Source organism: Sparus aurata, chromosome 22, assembly GCF_900880675.1.
Source record: "Sparus aurata chromosome 22, fSpaAur1.1, whole genome shotgun sequence".
In the NCBI taxonomy this organism is placed as follows: domain Eukaryota; kingdom Metazoa; phylum Chordata; class Actinopteri; order Spariformes; family Sparidae; genus Sparus; species Sparus aurata.
In genome coordinates, this window is record NC_044208.1 from 29,297,715 (window position 1) to 29,315,778 (window position 18,064).

Sequence of the window (18,064 nt, forward strand, 5' to 3'; positions counted from 1 at the left end):
TTACACCGCTTCATGTAAGGAGACAGCTGAGCAAACTCCACACCGGTAAGGCTGCAGGCCCTGACGGTGTCAGCCCACGGGTTCTCAGAGCCTGCGCCGAACAGCTCTATGGAGTGCTTCATCGTGTCTTCGACATGAGCCTGAGCCTCCAGAGGGTCCCTGTGTTATGGAAGATGTCCTGCCTCGTTCCAGTGCCAAAGATGTCGCAGCCCAGCAGTCCGACCAGTGGCACTGCCGTCTCATATCATGAAGACCCTGGAGAGACTCGTCCTGGAGCAGCTCAGGCCTAAGGTCAGGCACCTGGATCCTCTCCAGTAAGCCTACCAGCCCCGGATTGGAGTTGAGGATGCCATCATCTTCCTGCTGAACCGTGTCTACACCCACCTGGGCAAGCCGAGAAGCACTGTGAGGGTCACGTTCTTTGACTTCTCCAGTGCTTTCAATACCATCAAGGCTGCTCTAATGGGTGACAAGCTGACAGCGATTCTGATGGATCGCCCCCTTGTGTCCTGGATTCTGAATTACCTCACTGGCTGACCACAGTACGTGCGCTTGCGTCACTGTGTGTCAGATGTGGTCAGCAACACTGGGGCCCCACAAGGGACTGTCCTCTCTCCTTTCCTGTTCAGCCTTTACACCACAACTTCAGCTACCAGACAGAGTCTTGCCATCTTCAGAAGTGTTCTGATGACTCTGCTGTAGTTGGATGTATCAGCAAGGGTGAGGAGGCTGAGTACAGGGCTGTGATGGACAACTTTGTCTCATGGTGTGAGCTGAACCACCTGTAGCTCAACACAGCAAAGACCAAAGAGCTGGTGGTGAATCTGAGGAGAACCAGGACACCAGTGACCCCAGTTTCCTTCCTGGGACATAACTTGGACTTTGTTGAACATTACAAATATCTGGGGCTATACACTGACAATAAACTGGACTGGACTAAGAACACTGAAGTGACAGAGCCGCCTCTATATTCTGAGGAGGCTCCGCTCCTTTAACATCTGCCGGGCGATGCTGAGGATGTTTTATGAGTCTGTGGTGGCCTCTGCTATTCTGTTTGCTGTTGTGTACTGGGGCAGCAGACTGAGAGTAGCCGATGCTAACAGACTCAACAAACTGATCTGAAAGGCCAGTGACATTGTGGTGGACTCTCTGACAGCAGTGTCAGACAGGAGGATGCTGTTGAAGGTGCGGGCGATACTGCAGTATGGCTCTCACCCTCTCCACAATGCCCTGGTTGAACAGAGGAGCACCTTCAGCCAGAGACTGATTGCTCCTAAATGCACCACTGAGCGCCACAGGAAGTCATTCCTGCCTGTGGCCATCAAACAGTACAACTCCTCCCTCTGATGATCAGACTTTTACATTAAAAAACAAAATAAAAAACAAAACACAGAACAAAACAAAGAAAAATTAAAACTGTAATTTAAAATACAAGTATTTCTCTGTATAGTGTATATATTATCTCACTGTATATTTTATTGTATACAGTATATTTCCAGACTGTCTACTTTATTATTCAATATTTTATCTTATTGTTTACTTTATTATGTTATGTTATTTTATTTTTTTATTGTCTACTCTGAACAGAAAGTGTTGAATCTTTAAAAAAGCAGTTTGGATGATGTTTAAGTCACGTTGGACTAAAGACACACCTCCTTTCATGTGTTTATTTGCTCTTTGGATAACAGTCTCTTTTTATTTCAGTGTTAAAGGATTATTACGTACCTTGTAAATGTGTTCTCAATGTAGTTATGTCCACTTAAAATGAGTCACATGACAACTATGTCCAAATAAATTAACTTCAAATTATAATAGCCAGAAAAATAAAAATTATGATAGCCAGAAAAAATAAATGTAACCATCCACAGTAAATCACAGTAAACACAAAATGTGGTTTTCTACTCACCTTGTTCAAAATTAAACTTAAACAAGTCAAACCAATGAATTCGGTGCAATGTTCCTTTAACCTTGTTTTGTTACTATTCACTGTCAATACATTTCTGTTTTAACACAAAAATGTTGTTTTAACCTCGCTCTGCTATTGGTCACTGCTAATGAACTTTACCACAAAAGACCTTCATTAATATTAAACACAGCAAAAGAACTCTTATAATGGGGTAAAATTAAATAATAGATATCACATGACACGTTTTCAGTTGATTGCTCATGTTAAGCTTAGAAAAAAATGTATTGCAAGTTTTTTGTATTTTCATGTTTAAATATGCAAATGAGGCCTTATCTCATGACTGCGCTAATTTGCATATATTTTAAAAAACTAAATCAGATCGTGTGATAAAGCTAGGCAAAAAATATTGTTTTCATTTTGTTGTCATATTAGATGAAATAATTTCAGAGGGGTTTATGGACATCTACTTCAATTATCCTGTAAATACTGTCAATAGCCATAGTTTTTTTTCAGCCATAGCTGAGAAAGTTTCATTGTGATATCTAGTATTTAATTTTTTTACCCTATTCACCTATAGTGTCTCGCCTTAAGCCACTCACATTCCTACTTACCTTCACTGCACTTAATGATGTTGACCTCTTAGAGTGCTATCAGTGGCATAAATGTTCACATTTGTTCACATTTATATCACATTTAGATCCTAAGATACACACATTTACAATTTTGTGCATGAAAATGTCATACTACAGAGGTCAATGACCTCTAGCTGACCTCAGGGGTCAAACTGAGAATGCCTCAACATCTTAAATTAAAGCTTAGGTCATCAAGATCAACCCTGAAAGCTTAGAGGACCACGATAAGCTTTCCTCTTACTGTTAGCGTTTTCAGACGGTCTTTTTGGACCCGCCATCTCCGGACGTTACACTCCGTAACTCCATATTTCTTGGCTGGCTGACAGTTGTTTGGCGCCTCCGCTTAATTGACCACCATTATCCTGTCTCCTGTCACTTCTTCTCCTCTGTGAGTGACAGATAACCCCAGCCACGTCTCTACAATAAGCTGGCGCCCTCTGCCATTGCGGTCACGTAGCGACCCAGACAACTATCAAGATGTGTCAACGGTTAGACCCCGATTATAAGACGACCCCACTTTTTCACATAATTTTCATCGAAAAAAACCTTGTCCTATTTTCAGGTCAATACGGTACTTTGTGGGCCCACAAACACCCAAACAAGCTGCAACCAGGGAACACAACAAAGAGAAATCAGACAAATGTCACGCTGCAGGCCTGGTGGAAGCTGGGGAGCGTGGCGGCCAAATACAGTTGAAGCCGGTTCACTTTGAGCGTGCAGAAACAACAGGTGAGTACTCACCGTAGTAGAGCTCAAGTCACAAGAGTCCCAGTAGGTCACCTCCAAGCTGAAGGGGATACGCGGCGGGCTGATGGCAGGCTGACTGTGGAGGACCCTCGGCGGTGGACATCTTGTTTCTCACTCGGTGGTCTCAGAGCTCAGCTAGCTGCTGCTCTCACTCTCACAAACAGTCACCGAGTCCAAACGGCAGTCTCAGTTTCACTCCTCGGAGCTGAAGGGGCAGCGGGTGGGTTAATGGCCGACTGCAGAGAAATGTGGAAGAGGAAAAATCATCTGGAACGAGACTCAGAATTCAACTGTGTTAACAACAGGAGCTGTAAATAGTAGAATCAAATGTTCAATCAGTTTCTGTGGGTTTTTATTTGGCTGCACAACATGAGTTTGTATAGATGGAGCCTCTGGTGGAGCTGCAGAGTTTAAGAGGTGACATCACTACGTCTTTATTGAAGCAGCAGCACTTTGTCATTAATATTATATCACTTTGTGTATCTGACAGTGTTGAACCTGCATCCTGTTGGGTTCAGGTGTTTGGAGTTTCATTCTCTTAACGTCTACATTCTAAACCTTCTTCAGCTCTGAACACATTATTAAACACTGAATGATTTCAAGCAGGAACATTGTCTTTTAAACTTACATCATTTATTCTTTATTCAGATTGGAGGACTGCAGTTTGTCAGAGATCAGCTGTGCTTCTCTGGCCTCAGCTCTGAAGTCCAACCCCTCCCATCTGAGGGAGCTGCAGCTGAATAACAACAAGCTGCAGGATTCAGGAGTGAAGCTTCTGTCTGCTGAACTGGAGAATCCAAAATGTCGACTGGAGACTCTGAGGTCAGTTCATGTGTTTCTGTGTAACTATAAAATTTCATTAGTTTAAATTTGTTGCTCTCTTTTGCTCGACCACACAGTCTCTCCACACAGCACACACATGTGATTGTTGACGACTCTGGCTGCTCCCACTAACCAATCAGTGGTCTACAGAGATCAGAGATTTCTACTTCCTGTATCTGCTTGGATGCAGACGCTTTTCTGCTTTCTCTCACTTCTGCTTGCTTTCTTTTCCACTGTTATTCTTCTGCTAACACACGGCTTATTAGCCCCGACAATGACTCAACAAAACAGAAGTTCTGGGGACTAGATAAAAAGCCCAGGAACATTCTTCCCTGCTGGAATACTCTTGGAGCAAAGCCTAAAGATAAATCATTTTTAGGAGAACGAGTAACAGGCAGAGCCCAGCGTCCTGAGATCTATGATGCTACTGGTTGGCCTGCACTGTCCTCTGAAAAGAGTGCCTCCTCAACACCCATACCAAATAGGAAACAACTGTGACAACAGTGAAAACAAAAAGTAAGAGCAAACCTACCCAAATAACAAAAATACAACTGAAGCTTTGCTCCACTTTATCAAGACCTTGCTAGCTCTCCGTCAGTGAACAAGGAGAGATATGAGACCAAATCCAAAAGTAAAAGACCACAGAAAGAGCTAAGGACTTCACTGATCTGTTGAACGAAATCAGATCTCTCAATACTGTGGTGTTTGTCAGTGGCCCTCTACCAACTGTCTGTAGAGGTGATGAGAGATTCAGCAGGTTGATGATGTTGAACAAATGGCTCAAAGCTACATGTGCCGCTCAATCTGTGAACTTTATTGACAATTTTAACATTTTCTGGGAAGGCAGACATCTCTTTAAGGCAGATGGATTCTGCCTTAACAAGTCAGGAGTAAGGTTGTTAATCTCCAACATATTCTACTCAGTGCACCACACATCAGTTCCTCCCTTCAAGGACAGCAGGCAAGACAAACCAAAACAACTGTAAGACAGCCCTTGGAAGGAGAAATACTTGTGCCTGAGATAAGCTTCGAACAGACAAGTCAGCTGTGCCAAGAGGAGGAGTGCTTGCTGCAATCTTTGCCCCCCAAGGAGGATTCCCCCCCAGTCGCAACAAGAGGGAACATCCACTCTCCACCCAAACCCCAACCAACTCTCTGCCCTCTCCAGCCAGCCTCAGCCTCTCCCCCTCTTCCCCCCTCCTGGATTTCACGGATGAGATGAAAAAGCTGGTCAATGTTGGACTCAGACTCACACCCCGTCCAATTCTGCTACGCTTGAAAGCACCATCGCCAAAATGTCATCATGCCCCACCACCCCCTCTGAATCATCCTCAGTCTCTACAGTCTGAAAACAGTGAAGCACATCCTGTCCATGCTGACAGTACAATTAACACTTACTGATATGTGCCGGGTCCGGGCTACGAAGTTGATATCACTACTGTTTTCCCCCTAGAAAAGCCAGGGCCCCTTGGAGTTCAGGCAGCCTCCTCAATTCCTGTGCTTACAGGTAATAGAAAAATTGTGAATTTGTTGAGAAACAGGAAATGCTGGACTAAATGTGTTAATCCATTTAATTTAGCTCCCATTCCTCGTCAGCCAATAACTGTCGCAAAAAATTGCACAGTTGGTTTTGATGCTGTAACTGTAGCTCTATTAAACATCAGATCTCTGGCAGGAAAATATTTTTTAATGCATGAGGTTATCATCAAACACAATCTTACTTTTATGTTTTAAACTGAAACTTGGTTAGACCAGGATAACAGTGCAGCTGTTCACATTGAATCAAGTCCTCCAAATTTCTCTTCCATAAGTGAAACTAGAATGCATAAAAAAGGAGGAGGTGTTAGTATTCTGTTTAAAGGGATATTCCGGTGTAAGTTTATTCCATGGTCTAACACACCGTGAAACTGTGTTAGACTCCCTCTCGAGAAATCAAGTTAGCAGACCGCTAATTTACGGAGTTTTATCAACCTCAGAAACGACCGCACGACAACAATACACTGCAGTAAATGGATCCAAATATAAACCGCCACCAAAAAGCCACAAATAATGCTCAGAACAGCACCAAACTTCAGCAACAGTACAAATAGGGTCTCAGCACATAGTCCGGGGCATCTAACCTCCGCTAGCTTAGCTGGATTTCTATTGTGAAGCTAAAAACAGATTTCAACTCTCCTCCATCAGCTTCCGGGTCGGGGAAGTCCCGACGCAACGATTACCGAGTGCGGTTAGAAATGCTCAATTCCGTTCTTTTCCCTGTCTGCTCTCGATAATAACTGTTATAAACTGGCAGGTAAGACACATATGAACTTTGATTGCTTTTCCATGGAGTCATAATCATACATTTTCATCCATGAGTTGCAGAACTCTACTGCACTCGCACTCGAACTGTTTTAATAACAGGAGCTTTAAATAGTAGAATCAAATGTTCAATCAGTTTCTGTGGGTTTTTATTTAGCTGCACAACATGAGTTTGTATAGATGGAGCCTCTGGTGGAGCTGCAGAGTTTAAGAGGTGACATCACTACGTTATTGAAGCAGCAGCACGTTGTCATTAATATTAATGAGAGCTCTGTTTCACTTTGTGTATCTGACAGTGTTGAACCTGCATCCTGTTGGGTTCAGGTGTTTGGAGTTTCATTCTCTAAACGTCTACATTCTAAACCTTCTTCAGCTCTGAACACATTATTAAACACTGAATGATTGTTTTTTAGGAACATTGTTTTTTAAACTTTCATCATTTGGTCTTTATTCAGATTGGAGGACTGCAGAATGTCAGAGATCAGCTGTGCTTCTCTGGCCTCAGCTCTGAAGTCCAACTCCTCCCATCTGAGAGAGCTGCAACTGACTCAGAACGAGCTGCAGGATTCAGGAGTGAAGCTTCTCTGTGCTGGACTGGAGAGTCAAAACTGTCGACTGGAGACTCTGAGGTCAGTTCATGTGTTTCTGTGTATCTATAAAATATAATTTATTTACATGTTTCATTCTCTCTCTTTTGCTCGACCACACATTCTGTACACACAGCACACGTGTGGTTGTTCATCACAACAAGGAAACTAGCTTTACTTGAGAAAGGCTGCAGGCAGCAAGACAGAAGATGCTGAAAAGGTAGAAAGTGAAATGTTACTTCAGAGCGTGGAGGACGAGACGACTCTGGCTGTTCCCACTGACCAATCAGTGGTCTGCAGTGTGTTAACTCCACCTTTAAGCATGGGATCAGTGAGCATCAGTGAAGCTAAAAGTGTTCATAGCTGTTTAAAAACAATGGTTCAAATATGGAGGTAATTTCTCACATGTTCTCTCAGTTTCACTCAGTTCATATTTCAAAGTGACAGAAGTAGTTGTGTAACAAATGAATAAGGAGCTGAGAGAGAAGTTGAAACCTGGGCTCTATCTCACCTCCACTCAGCTCACCAATCACAGAGTGAGGAAGGTGCTGCTAACCGTTTTTATAAAGGGCAGCAACCCCCCATTGGCCGTCCGTTTTCGGCCAGGTCTGCGGATTTAGACAAAAGGCGGCAAACTGGGAGTCTGTTTTGGTCCGTCAATGTGCCGGCAATTGCATGTGTGGGTGGAGGTGACGATGAGAGTGTCATCACTACGTCTTTATTGAAGCAGCAGCACGTTGTCATTAATATTAATGAGAGCTCTGTTTCACTTTGTGTATCTGACAGTGTTGAACCTGCATCCTGTTGGGTTCAGGTGTTTGGAGTTTCATTCTCTAAACGTCTACATTCTAAACCTTCTTCAAATCAAATCAAATACATTTTTATTCATAGAGCACTTTTAATACATAGACATGTAGCACAAAGTGCTTTACACAAGAAAGATAGAACAATAATAAAGAAAGCCCCTCCCTCCCACCTTCCATGCTATATACACGCACAAATACATACACACACACACACACACACACACACCTGCACACTCTTACTACTTGCAATAAGGAGACATGGCAAGACACTGACGATTGAGGAAACAGCACCTTTGGGGCCGTCCACACTGGGAGGAGTCACAGGCTGTGCCATTGGGGGCACCAGTGCCCAGGCTCCCCGACCCTGACAGACAACAGCTGGAATACCGAAGGGACCCAAGGACAGCACCCCAGCAGCAGCCCAGACACAGCTCCCAGTGTGGAGGACCCCCCTGAGGAAACTCTGGAGTTTAACCTTAAAAACTAAAGACATAAGATAAGATAAAAACCCTGACAAAACATAAGTAAATGGAGTGAACAGTTAAAGGGATAAAATACGTAAGATAATAAATAAAATAAGATAATACCAAAGACAAATAAAAAATAAAATTATTTAAGATTAAAATCGTTTTTAAAAAACCAGATAGAAGCAACAACATAAAATACGATAGAACCACATTTTAAGATATTAGTTAAAAGCCTGATTAAAAAGGTGTGTCTTTAACCTTCCCTTAAAAATATCAACAGTCTCTGCAGACCTGAGGTTCTCCGGCAGGCTGTTCCACAAGCGGGGGCCATAGTGGCTAAATGCCGCCTCGCCGTGGGTTTTAGTCCTTGGTTTTGGTATGGAAAGAAGGCCAGTGCCGGAGGACCTCAGGGTCCGTGAGGGTTGATATGGTAAAAGCAGGTCAGATAAGTAGGAGGGCGCAAGGCTGTTAAGACATTTAAAAACCAGTTAAAGAACCTTAAAATTGATCCTGAAGCAGACGGGGAGCCAATGCAGTGACTCTAAAACTGGTGTAATGTGCTCCCACGCTCTGGTCCTCGTCAGCACTCGTGCGGCTGAGTTCTGTAATAATTGGAGATTTAGAGTACTCTTTTTGGGAAGACCAGAGAGCAGGGCATTACAATAATCTAAGCGACAGGAGATAAAAGCATGCATTAGCACCTCCGCACTGGCCTGGGAGAGAAACGGGCAGACTCTGGCCATATTCTTGAGATGATAAAAACCTATTTTCGTCATATTTCTGATATGTGGAATAAAATTCAGCTCAGAATCAAAAATCACGCCCAGATTTTTTACTGATTGTGTTTTTTAAAGGTCTTGTAGTTTTGGAAAAAGTTTCTCTCTCTGGCCTTCAGGTCCTATAACTAAAACCTCAGTTTTGTCCTGGTTGAGCTGCAGGAAATTCACTGCCATCCATGACTTGATGTCTACAATGCAGTTAAAAAGGGAATCAATTTGCTCTGTGTCATCAGGAGACACGGCAGTGTACAGTTGTGTATCATCAGCGTAACTATGGAAGCTGATGCCGTGTCTCCTAATGACATCCCCAAGAGGAAGCATGTAAAGATTAAAAAGAAGTGGACCTAAAATTGACCCTTGGGGAACCCCACATCCACTTTCATGGGTTCCTGAGGAACATGTATCCATACTTACATAAAAGCATCGGTCTGTGAGATAAGAACAAAACCAGTTGAGGACAGTACCAGAGAGGCCGACCAGATGGCTGAGTCTGTTTAATAAAATGTGATGGTCTACTGTATCAAAAGCGGCGCTTAGATCCAGTAGAACCAACACTGTGAGCTTTTTGTTATCTAAATTCCATCTGATGTCATTTAAAAACTTTAAAAGTGCTGTTTCGGTACTGTGGTTTCTCCTAAAACCAGACTGATGTTTCACTAAGATGTTTTTTTGTTTAAAAAGTCATTAACTTGGTTAAAAAACAGTTTTTCCAAAATTTTACTTAAAAACGGTAAGTTGGATACAGGTCGGTAGTTATTAAAAACTTTGGGGTCTAAGTTGCTCTTCCTAAGAAGGGGCTTCACCACCACCGTTTTGAAGGCGTTGGGAAAGACACCCATCTGAAGAGTGCAGTTCATGATGTTTAAAAACTGTTCCTCAAAGAATCCATAAAATGATTTTAAGAGTGATGTGGGAATTGGATCTAAAAGGCAGGTTGTTGGGTTTACTTGGGAGAATACTCGACCAAGTGTCCTTGCATCAACCAGGGCAAAACTCTCCAGTGTTTCCTCAGGCAAGGTCAACAGTTCAGATGTGTTAATGATTTCATGCAGGAACATTGTCTTTTAAACTTACATAATTTATTCTTTATTCAGATTGAGGTGGTGCAGTTTGTCAGAGATCAGCTGTGCTTCTCTGGCCTCAGCTCTGAAGTCCAACCCCTCCCATCTGAGAGAGCTGGAGCTGAGTGACAACAAGCTGCAGGATTCAGGAGTGAAGCTTCTCTGTGCTGAACTGGAGAGTCCAAACTGTCGACTGGAGACTCTGAGGTCAGTTCATGTGTTTCTGTGTTGATCTATAAAATATAATTTATTTACATGTTTCGCTCCCTCTCTTTTGCTCGACCACACATTCTCTACACAAAGCACACACTTGTGGTTGTTCATCACAACAAGGAAACTAGCTTTACTTGAGAAAGGCTGCAGGCAGCGAGACAGAAGATGCTGAAAAGGTAGAAAGTGAAATTTTACTTCAAAGCGTGGAGGACGAGACAACTCTGGCTGTTCCCACTGACCAATCAGTGGTCTGCAGTGTGTTAACTCCAACTTTTAGCATGGTATCAGTGTGCATCAGTGAAGCTAAAAGTGTTCATAGCTATTTCAGACAGCCAAAGGTGGAGCCAAGAGCTGCTGGAGGATCAACAATGGTTTAAATATGGAGGTAACTTCTCACATGTTCTTTCCTGGAAGACATTGGTCGTGTTTCACTTGGTTCATATTTCAAAGTGACAGAAATAGTTATGTAACAAATGAAAAAAGAGCTGAGAGAGAAGTTCAAAAACTTTAGCTGCACTATATTGAAGTTAGCGAGTTCATCCTCAAAATAGGATAGAAACGGTTGCCAAACTTAATGATATCTACAGGTAGTGCCCCAGGCAGTGTATTTAAGTTGTTCAAGTTTGAAATGGGACATCACCTCCTCCACCCAACGCCTATGACCTATGTGACCCTCTTCCAACTACGGAGTATCAGACGTTGATCCAATAGGGTGGAGAATGCTAAAGCCTTGGCCTAGTGCCTTGTTATTGGTGTCTCCTTAGGGACAACCCCAAGTATTGCAGTCAATGGGTTAGGACTGGTACCTTTATTACACATATGTCAAAATGTATCAAATATACCTGTCCAAAATAGAGTCAGTTTCGGGCATAACCAAAATGTGTGGCTGAGGCTAACTGGTTCCTAGCTGCATCTGATGCAAATCGGGTCTAAACCCAGGTAGAGATTGGCCAGCTTACTTGCAGATAAATGTAACCTGTGCAGAACCTTAAACTGCAGCAACCCATGTCGAATATATATTGACGAACAGTGTACAAATGTAATTGCTGCCTGCCAGTTTACGTCTGATGATTTTTCCTCCCACAGCCTTGCTAATCATTTAAGTGATATGACGGCAACCCTCTGGATATTATCATATAACACAGACACCTGACCTCTGTCAACTGGGTCCATGCTCAAACATTCATCTAACCATGTACTCTGAGCAGTTGTTAAAGAGAAGTGTGTTTAAACATAACTCCATACCTGTAGGTATCTAAGAGCAGGGTCCGCTCCCATCTTGCTCCCAATCATACTGTTGATTGGGAGCAAGATGGCGCCAGTGTGTGAGGCGGGCCGTCAGCTGCTCCGACTACTGTGTGTTTCTGTTGCTCGTAACACTTGTTACACATACCGTCAACACTCTGCTGGTGTATGATCGCCAAACGTTGCTAGATCAGAGAATATCCGCCAAAAATCTGGTCAACTTTGATAGTTATGGACAGAAAACTCTGCCTCCTTTCCTCTCTGACTTCCCGTCATACCTCTGCCGCACTCCAGCGCCACCTCCTCTGCGAAAACAACACCGCCGCTGGGATAAACGTTAGTGGTGCAACGGATCATCATTGATACATGATCCGTTCGGATCAATATCTTTGGTTCAGCACACACGTGATCCGCAAATTGATTTATGAAAAAAAAAAAAAGTTGTGCGCATGTTCAATCCACACACTTGTTAAGTGCAGCATGGTCATGGCGAGCGGAAGAACGGAGGAGCTTGAACGCCCTGCGATATTTAAATCCCCTGTATTGGAGCATTTTGGCTTTCCCGTCAAATATAATGATGAGGGAAAGAGGTTAGTTGATAAAACCGTGACGGTGTGTAGGCACTGTGGCACAAGAAAGCCATATGACAGTGGAAACACATCAAGCATGGCCACGCAAGCCATCACAAACGCTATCGGTGTGTTTATAGCTGCAGACATGAGGCCATATTCGGTTGTGCAAAACAAGGGTTTTAAACACATGCTGAGAGTGCTTGAGCCACGTTACGACATCCCGTCGCGCACCCACTTCAGCGAAAAGAATGTGCCAGATCTTTATGAGCAGGAGAAGAAAAAAGTTGTGGATGAACTTTCCCGAGCATCCTCTGTTGCGCTCACGACAGACGGGTGGACGTCCAGTGGGAACGGAGAGCTATGTGACGATAACTACTCACTTCATCACAGAAGACTGGGAGATGAGAAGTCCGGTGCTGCAGACACTGCCCCCTCTATGAGAGTCACACAGGCACTCATCTTGCGCAGGTACTGACACAAGCAGTGGAGGAATGGAAGATAGAGAGGCCCAGTACTAATATCCCAGTCACAACTGATAATGCTAAAAACCAAATAAATGCAGTGAATGAGGCAGGACTGGGCCCACAGATAGGGTGCTTTAAACATGCAGTAAATTTAGCATCACAGAAGGGAATAACAGTGAATAAGATGGACTGCCTCCTTCGGAGGATCAGGAAGGTGGTTTCCTGCTTTCACCGAAGCACAGCAGCTGCTCGTGTGCTTAAGACAAAGCAAGAAATGCTAAAGTTGCCTACTCATAAGCTCAAACATGATGTCCCTACAAGGTGAAACTCCACCTATGATATGTTGGAGCGTTATCTGGAGCAGCAGGCAGCTATATACTCTGCACTGACCGACAAGACCCTGAAGAAAAATGTCAAAGACATCATCACCCTGTCTCATGATGATGTGAGAGTGGCAGAGGAGGTCCTCAGGGTGCTTAAACCCCTCAAAACTGTTACATCTCTGCTGTGCACTGAAACTTAACCATCTGTGTCAATGATCCTGCCGCCGAAAACAAGGATTCTACAATCCATGGCTCCAAGTGTGGAAGACAGCACCATCACTCGAGATGTCAAGACTGCCATAAGAGAGGACCTGAAGCCCAGATACACTCACCTCTACTCTACAGGACTACCTTCACAGATCTACTGCCCTGGATCCAAGGTTGGAGTCCCTGTCTCACATGGACCCTGCCCTACGCCAGAGGACATACTGTGACCTCACCACCGAGATTGTGAGAAGTCTGGGCACTGAAGACTGTGATGAGGTAAAGAAAAATAATATTATTTAAAAATGATACATTTAAATCTAAATACATTTTACATTTTTTTATTTTCAGTAATAATGGCTTTTATTAAACATTATTGCCACATTTTTCATATCTATGAAACATGAAAATAAATAATAGGTTTCATTAATCAATACATTTTTTTCTGCAGGGTCAAGCTGCAGAGCCAACAGGAGCAAACTTGGACACATCTCCTCCACAAAAGAAATCGGCAATGGCAGAACTTTTTGGAGAGACCTTTGCCAGCAAAGACATGGGCAGCAAGACTCCTGCTGACACCATCAAAGAGGAGGTGGCATCCTACCAGGCAGCAAGCGGCATTACAGTGGATGGTGATCCACTGACATGGTGGAAAGCAATGAGTGTAAATACCCTCACATTGCCAAGATGGCAAGATGCTATCTCGCTGTGCCAGGCTCTTCAGTTCCTTCCGAGAGAGTGTTCTCAACAGCAGGGGACATAGTGACTGCAAAGAGGTCCACACTCTCCCCAGACAATGTAGACATCCTTGTCCTTTTGAAAAAGAATTTGAAATTATAAGCTCATGTATGCTTTGCATTCTTTCTTTTCTTCTTCTTTGATGGTGTGGACATAGGCTTTATTTCACTCTCCATGTATGTTTCCATGTGCCTTATGCACTTTAAGTTGATTTTATATATTTTAATTTAACAAGTGTTTGACATAATAAACAAAAGACAAAGTTATGTTTATTTGTGTTGTCTTTTTTTTTTTTTTTTTTGCTGATCTGAAAAATGATCCGATACGTGACTCTGATCCATGAAACGATCCAAACCATAGTTTTTTGATCCGTTGCACCCCTAGTAAAGGTAGTGGCTGTCTGGTGAGGCTGAGGGCCAGGTTGGTTCGTTCTGATCGAAGAGGATACGGAGCGGGACCTTGCCTTTGTATCTCTGGATGTTCGCTGGACCCTGTCACTGCCTGGTTGGTACCGGTGGCAGGCCCGGATGGGATGTTCCAGCCCCGCAGACCCTGCTCTCCCTGTCTCCGCTGGCGCAGAGTAAATCTGGGGAATCTGTGGCCTCTGTGTCAGGCCTCCCTGTCAGCTGTTTGACCTGACCAACCAGCTCCTGCCAGGTTCGGCCTGGTAAACGCCAGCTCGCTGGCCAACAAATCATTTATCCTTGAGGATTTCTTGATATCCCGGGAACTGGATTTCCTCTTTATCTCCGAGACCTGGCTGAATATCGAAGAGTCCAGTGTCTTCACCGAACTTTTATCTGACGAGTGCAGCTTTTTTAACTCTCCGCGGACCTCTGGCCGAGGAGGAAGAAATTGCGACTGTTTTGAAGAGTGACTTTAATTGTAAACAGTCATCTCTGTCATCCTCCTTCACCAGCTTTGAGCTCAGTCTGTTTGAGCTGGGGCATTCTCACACAGTGCTGTGTGCTGTGATCTACCGGCCTCCCAAATATAACAAAGACTTTTTAACAGATTTCTCTGAGTTCTTGGCTGATATTATGCCCAATTATGACCGGGTCCTTATTGTTGGAGATTGTAATATTCATGTGTGTTGCCCTGAAAACTCTTTGGCGTGAGACTTTTTAAACATCATTGACTCTTTTAATCTCTTGCAGTCTGTACTTGGGCCTACACATGAACGTGGTCACACACTGGATCTTGTTTTATCTTATGGTCTGCCTGTTCTTAACCTGGAGGTCTGTGATGCCTTTTTCTCGGATCATATGCCTGTACTGTTTGAAGCTGCTGTGTGCTGTCCCACAGTTGAACCTCGCGCTGCTGCTTGCAGATGTCGACTTATCAATCCTTCCGCTGCTGCTCACTTCTCTGCAGTTTTCAGTGAGAACTGCATCATTCCCGAGTCTGTCAGTGAGGACACAGAGGCTCTTAACTCATGGTTTCTTGACACCTGTCAAACTGCCGTAGATATTGCGGCTCCATTAAAGACCAGGCAGCAGAAAGCTAAATAAAAAGGACAAATTGCAAGTGTGTTTTCAAATACTTAGGGATTGCTGGCGTCATTACCAATCCACTGTGAAAGAGGCTAAAAAAAATATTTTTCTGATATTGTTCTTTTAAACTGTCATAAGCCTCGTGTGCTGTTTAAAGTGATCAGTTCTGTTCTGAAGGCACCACGGACTGAAATTGAGACCTCCCCTGCTGTGTGTGAGAACTTTCTTCACTACTTCATTGACAAAGTCACTTCTACCAGAGCACTTATTTCACCTCCTGCTTCTGATCCTTCAGTGTTTGTCCCCTGCTCTGCTGTGTTGGACACATTTGAGCCTGTGACCCTGCCTGTTGCACAGGAGATTGTGAGTCATTTGAAGCCCTCAGGTTCTCCTGATGATACTTTCCCGCCCCGATTATTTAAGGAGGTTTTTCCCACTATTGGACCATCATGTCTCATAGTTATTAATACCATTCTGTCCTCTGGAGTAGTCCCTGCAAATCTTAAACATGCAGTTGTGCAGCCTTTTCTAAAAAAAATCCTGGACTGGACCCTGCTGTTTTGGCAAATTACAGGCCTACCTCCAAATTACCTTTCTTCTCTAAAATCTTAGTGAAGATTGTGTTTTCCCAGCTCATGGACTTTCTAAATGAACAAAATATCCTTGAGATTTTCCAGTCTGGTTTTAAAACATTGCACAGCACAAAATCAGCGCTTTTAAGAGTTTTTAATGACATATTTTTAGCTACTGACTCTGGTCAATGCGTTGTCCTTGTACTTTTAGATTTGACTGCAGCATTTGATACAGTGGACAATGAAATCCTGATTGCTCGTTTGGAGCAGTGGGTGGGCATCAGTGGCACAGCACTGAGTGGTTCAGGTCCTACCTGTCACATCAGACCTTCTCTGTCAGCCTAGATGACTCTGTGTCCTCCACTGCTCCTCTTTCATGTGGGGTCCCACGGGGCTCTGTGCTTGGCCCTCTTTTATTTTCTCTCTATCTTCTACCACTTGGTTCTATTCTCAGGAAACATGGCATTTATTTTCACTGCTATGCGGATGACAGCCAGATCTATGTCCCCCTCAAAAAGGCTGATTCCTACTCCGTTAACCCACTGCTAAAGTGTTTACATGACATTAAAGCTTGGATGTCTTTACATTTTCAGAATTTTAATGAAGAAAAGAAAGTCATGGTCTTTGGTGGCACTTCTGTGACCCTCCCCCAAGTTGATTTGGTTTCTCTGGCACAGTATCACAAGCCAATTGTGAACAATCTGGGTGTAAAAGTGGACTTAGACCTTAAATTTGACAGCCAGATTAAAGCTGTGGTGAAGTCTAGCTTTTTCCTGTTAAGGCAGCTGGCAAAAATTAAACCAGTCCTTCAGAGACGGCACTTTCAGACAGTAATCCACACCTTTGTGACCACTGGGCTGGATTACTGTAATGCACTCACTTTATATAGGGGTTAGTGGTTTACTGGTACAAATTGCTGCTGCATGTCCTTTAACTGGCACAAGCAAGTATGAGCACATTTCACCTATTTTATTTATTATTTATTTTCTGTCGTATACAGAATTTTTATCCATGAACAGAAAGTAGGACCAAAGCCAAACCTCTGTAGCGCGGTAACAGGTAGAAATTCATTCCTGTCAAACGTTTTTTGTTCATCCAAGGACAGTATTAGCTAGAGTTGAGCCGGATACTCGGCTGAACTGAGTATCCGGTACGGATAAAGCACTTTTGCCGAGTACGATTATTATACGAGTAATACGAGTCAATATCTGTGCTTGGATTGAATGAAAATCCTCATTGGGTAGCTGACTGTGTCTGTGATAGGCTAGTAGTCACAGCACCCCTCCCTTACACACATACAGATGTGTTTCTGTGTCCCGCTCTGCTCACTCACACACAGAACAGCTGTCTCTATCTCCCTCAGTCATTCAGGTTCACGGTCTTTTCCTTTAACGTTTAGGTTTATTCAGCTTCAGGTTTGTTTTTACTTCAGTTTGTACTCACTTATTAACCAGTAGAGTTCTGGTAAACGTGGGTTCGTTCAGACGTTATGCTTGGTAGAATGTGACTCGCGTTGCTTCTCTGCCTGTCGGAGATTTTTTTCTTCTTTTTTTTTTCAACCGTCAGCTCTCTCTCTCTCTCTCTCTCTCTCTCTCTCTCTCTCTCTCCCCCGGTAGTCGGAGTTTGGTTTTTTTTTTGGCTCCAACCAGAGTGTCTGACACTTTCTTGCTGTATTTCACAAAAAAGATAAAGTTAGTAGTGGTATAAATAATATTACAAATTAAGCTACACACACACACACCTGGTTTAAAAAAAAAAAAAAAGAACCAAAAAAAATCAATCAGTTTAAAAAATCACACCGATCATAAAAAAATTAAAAGTTAAAAAAAGAAAGTTATGTTGAATATGAAAACTCTTGTTCAATACATTTTACTTCATAATTGCAACCGCATGGGTTGTATTCATTGTTGCAAAACTTGTTCTGTAAATAGTTTGTTTGCTATCGTGATCAAAACCATTAATCTGAAGCTCAATGCTGATGCTGTCCTGTTAATAATCAGCAAAAAATATAACAATTTCTGATCAACCCATATCAATTGCATGCTTAAAATAACATACCGGTTAAAGCCACGGCCATTTCAAGACAACCCGACCCACATCCAGGTTAAACCCCGCCCACTTTCAGGTTAGGT

The 18,064-nt window shown here is 43.2% G+C and overlaps 1 protein-coding gene across 1 annotated transcript in view; it reads left to right on the forward strand.

Annotated features, from left to right (window-relative positions):
* The window catches only part of LOC115573861 (ribonuclease inhibitor), a gene marked incomplete at its 3' end in the record, with an annotated part of 41,634 nt that overhangs the window by 17,488 nt on the left and 6,082 nt on the right, over window positions 1-18,064 (forward strand). The window contains exons 3-5 of the mRNA XM_030404908.1: window positions 3,934-4,107; window positions 6,864-7,037; window positions 10,142-10,315. Coding sequence (XP_030260768.1) covers window positions 3,934-4,107; window positions 6,864-7,037; window positions 10,142-10,315 — 522 coding nt within the window. The remainder of the gene's footprint in view (window positions 1-3,933; window positions 4,108-6,863; window positions 7,038-10,141; window positions 10,316-18,064) is intronic.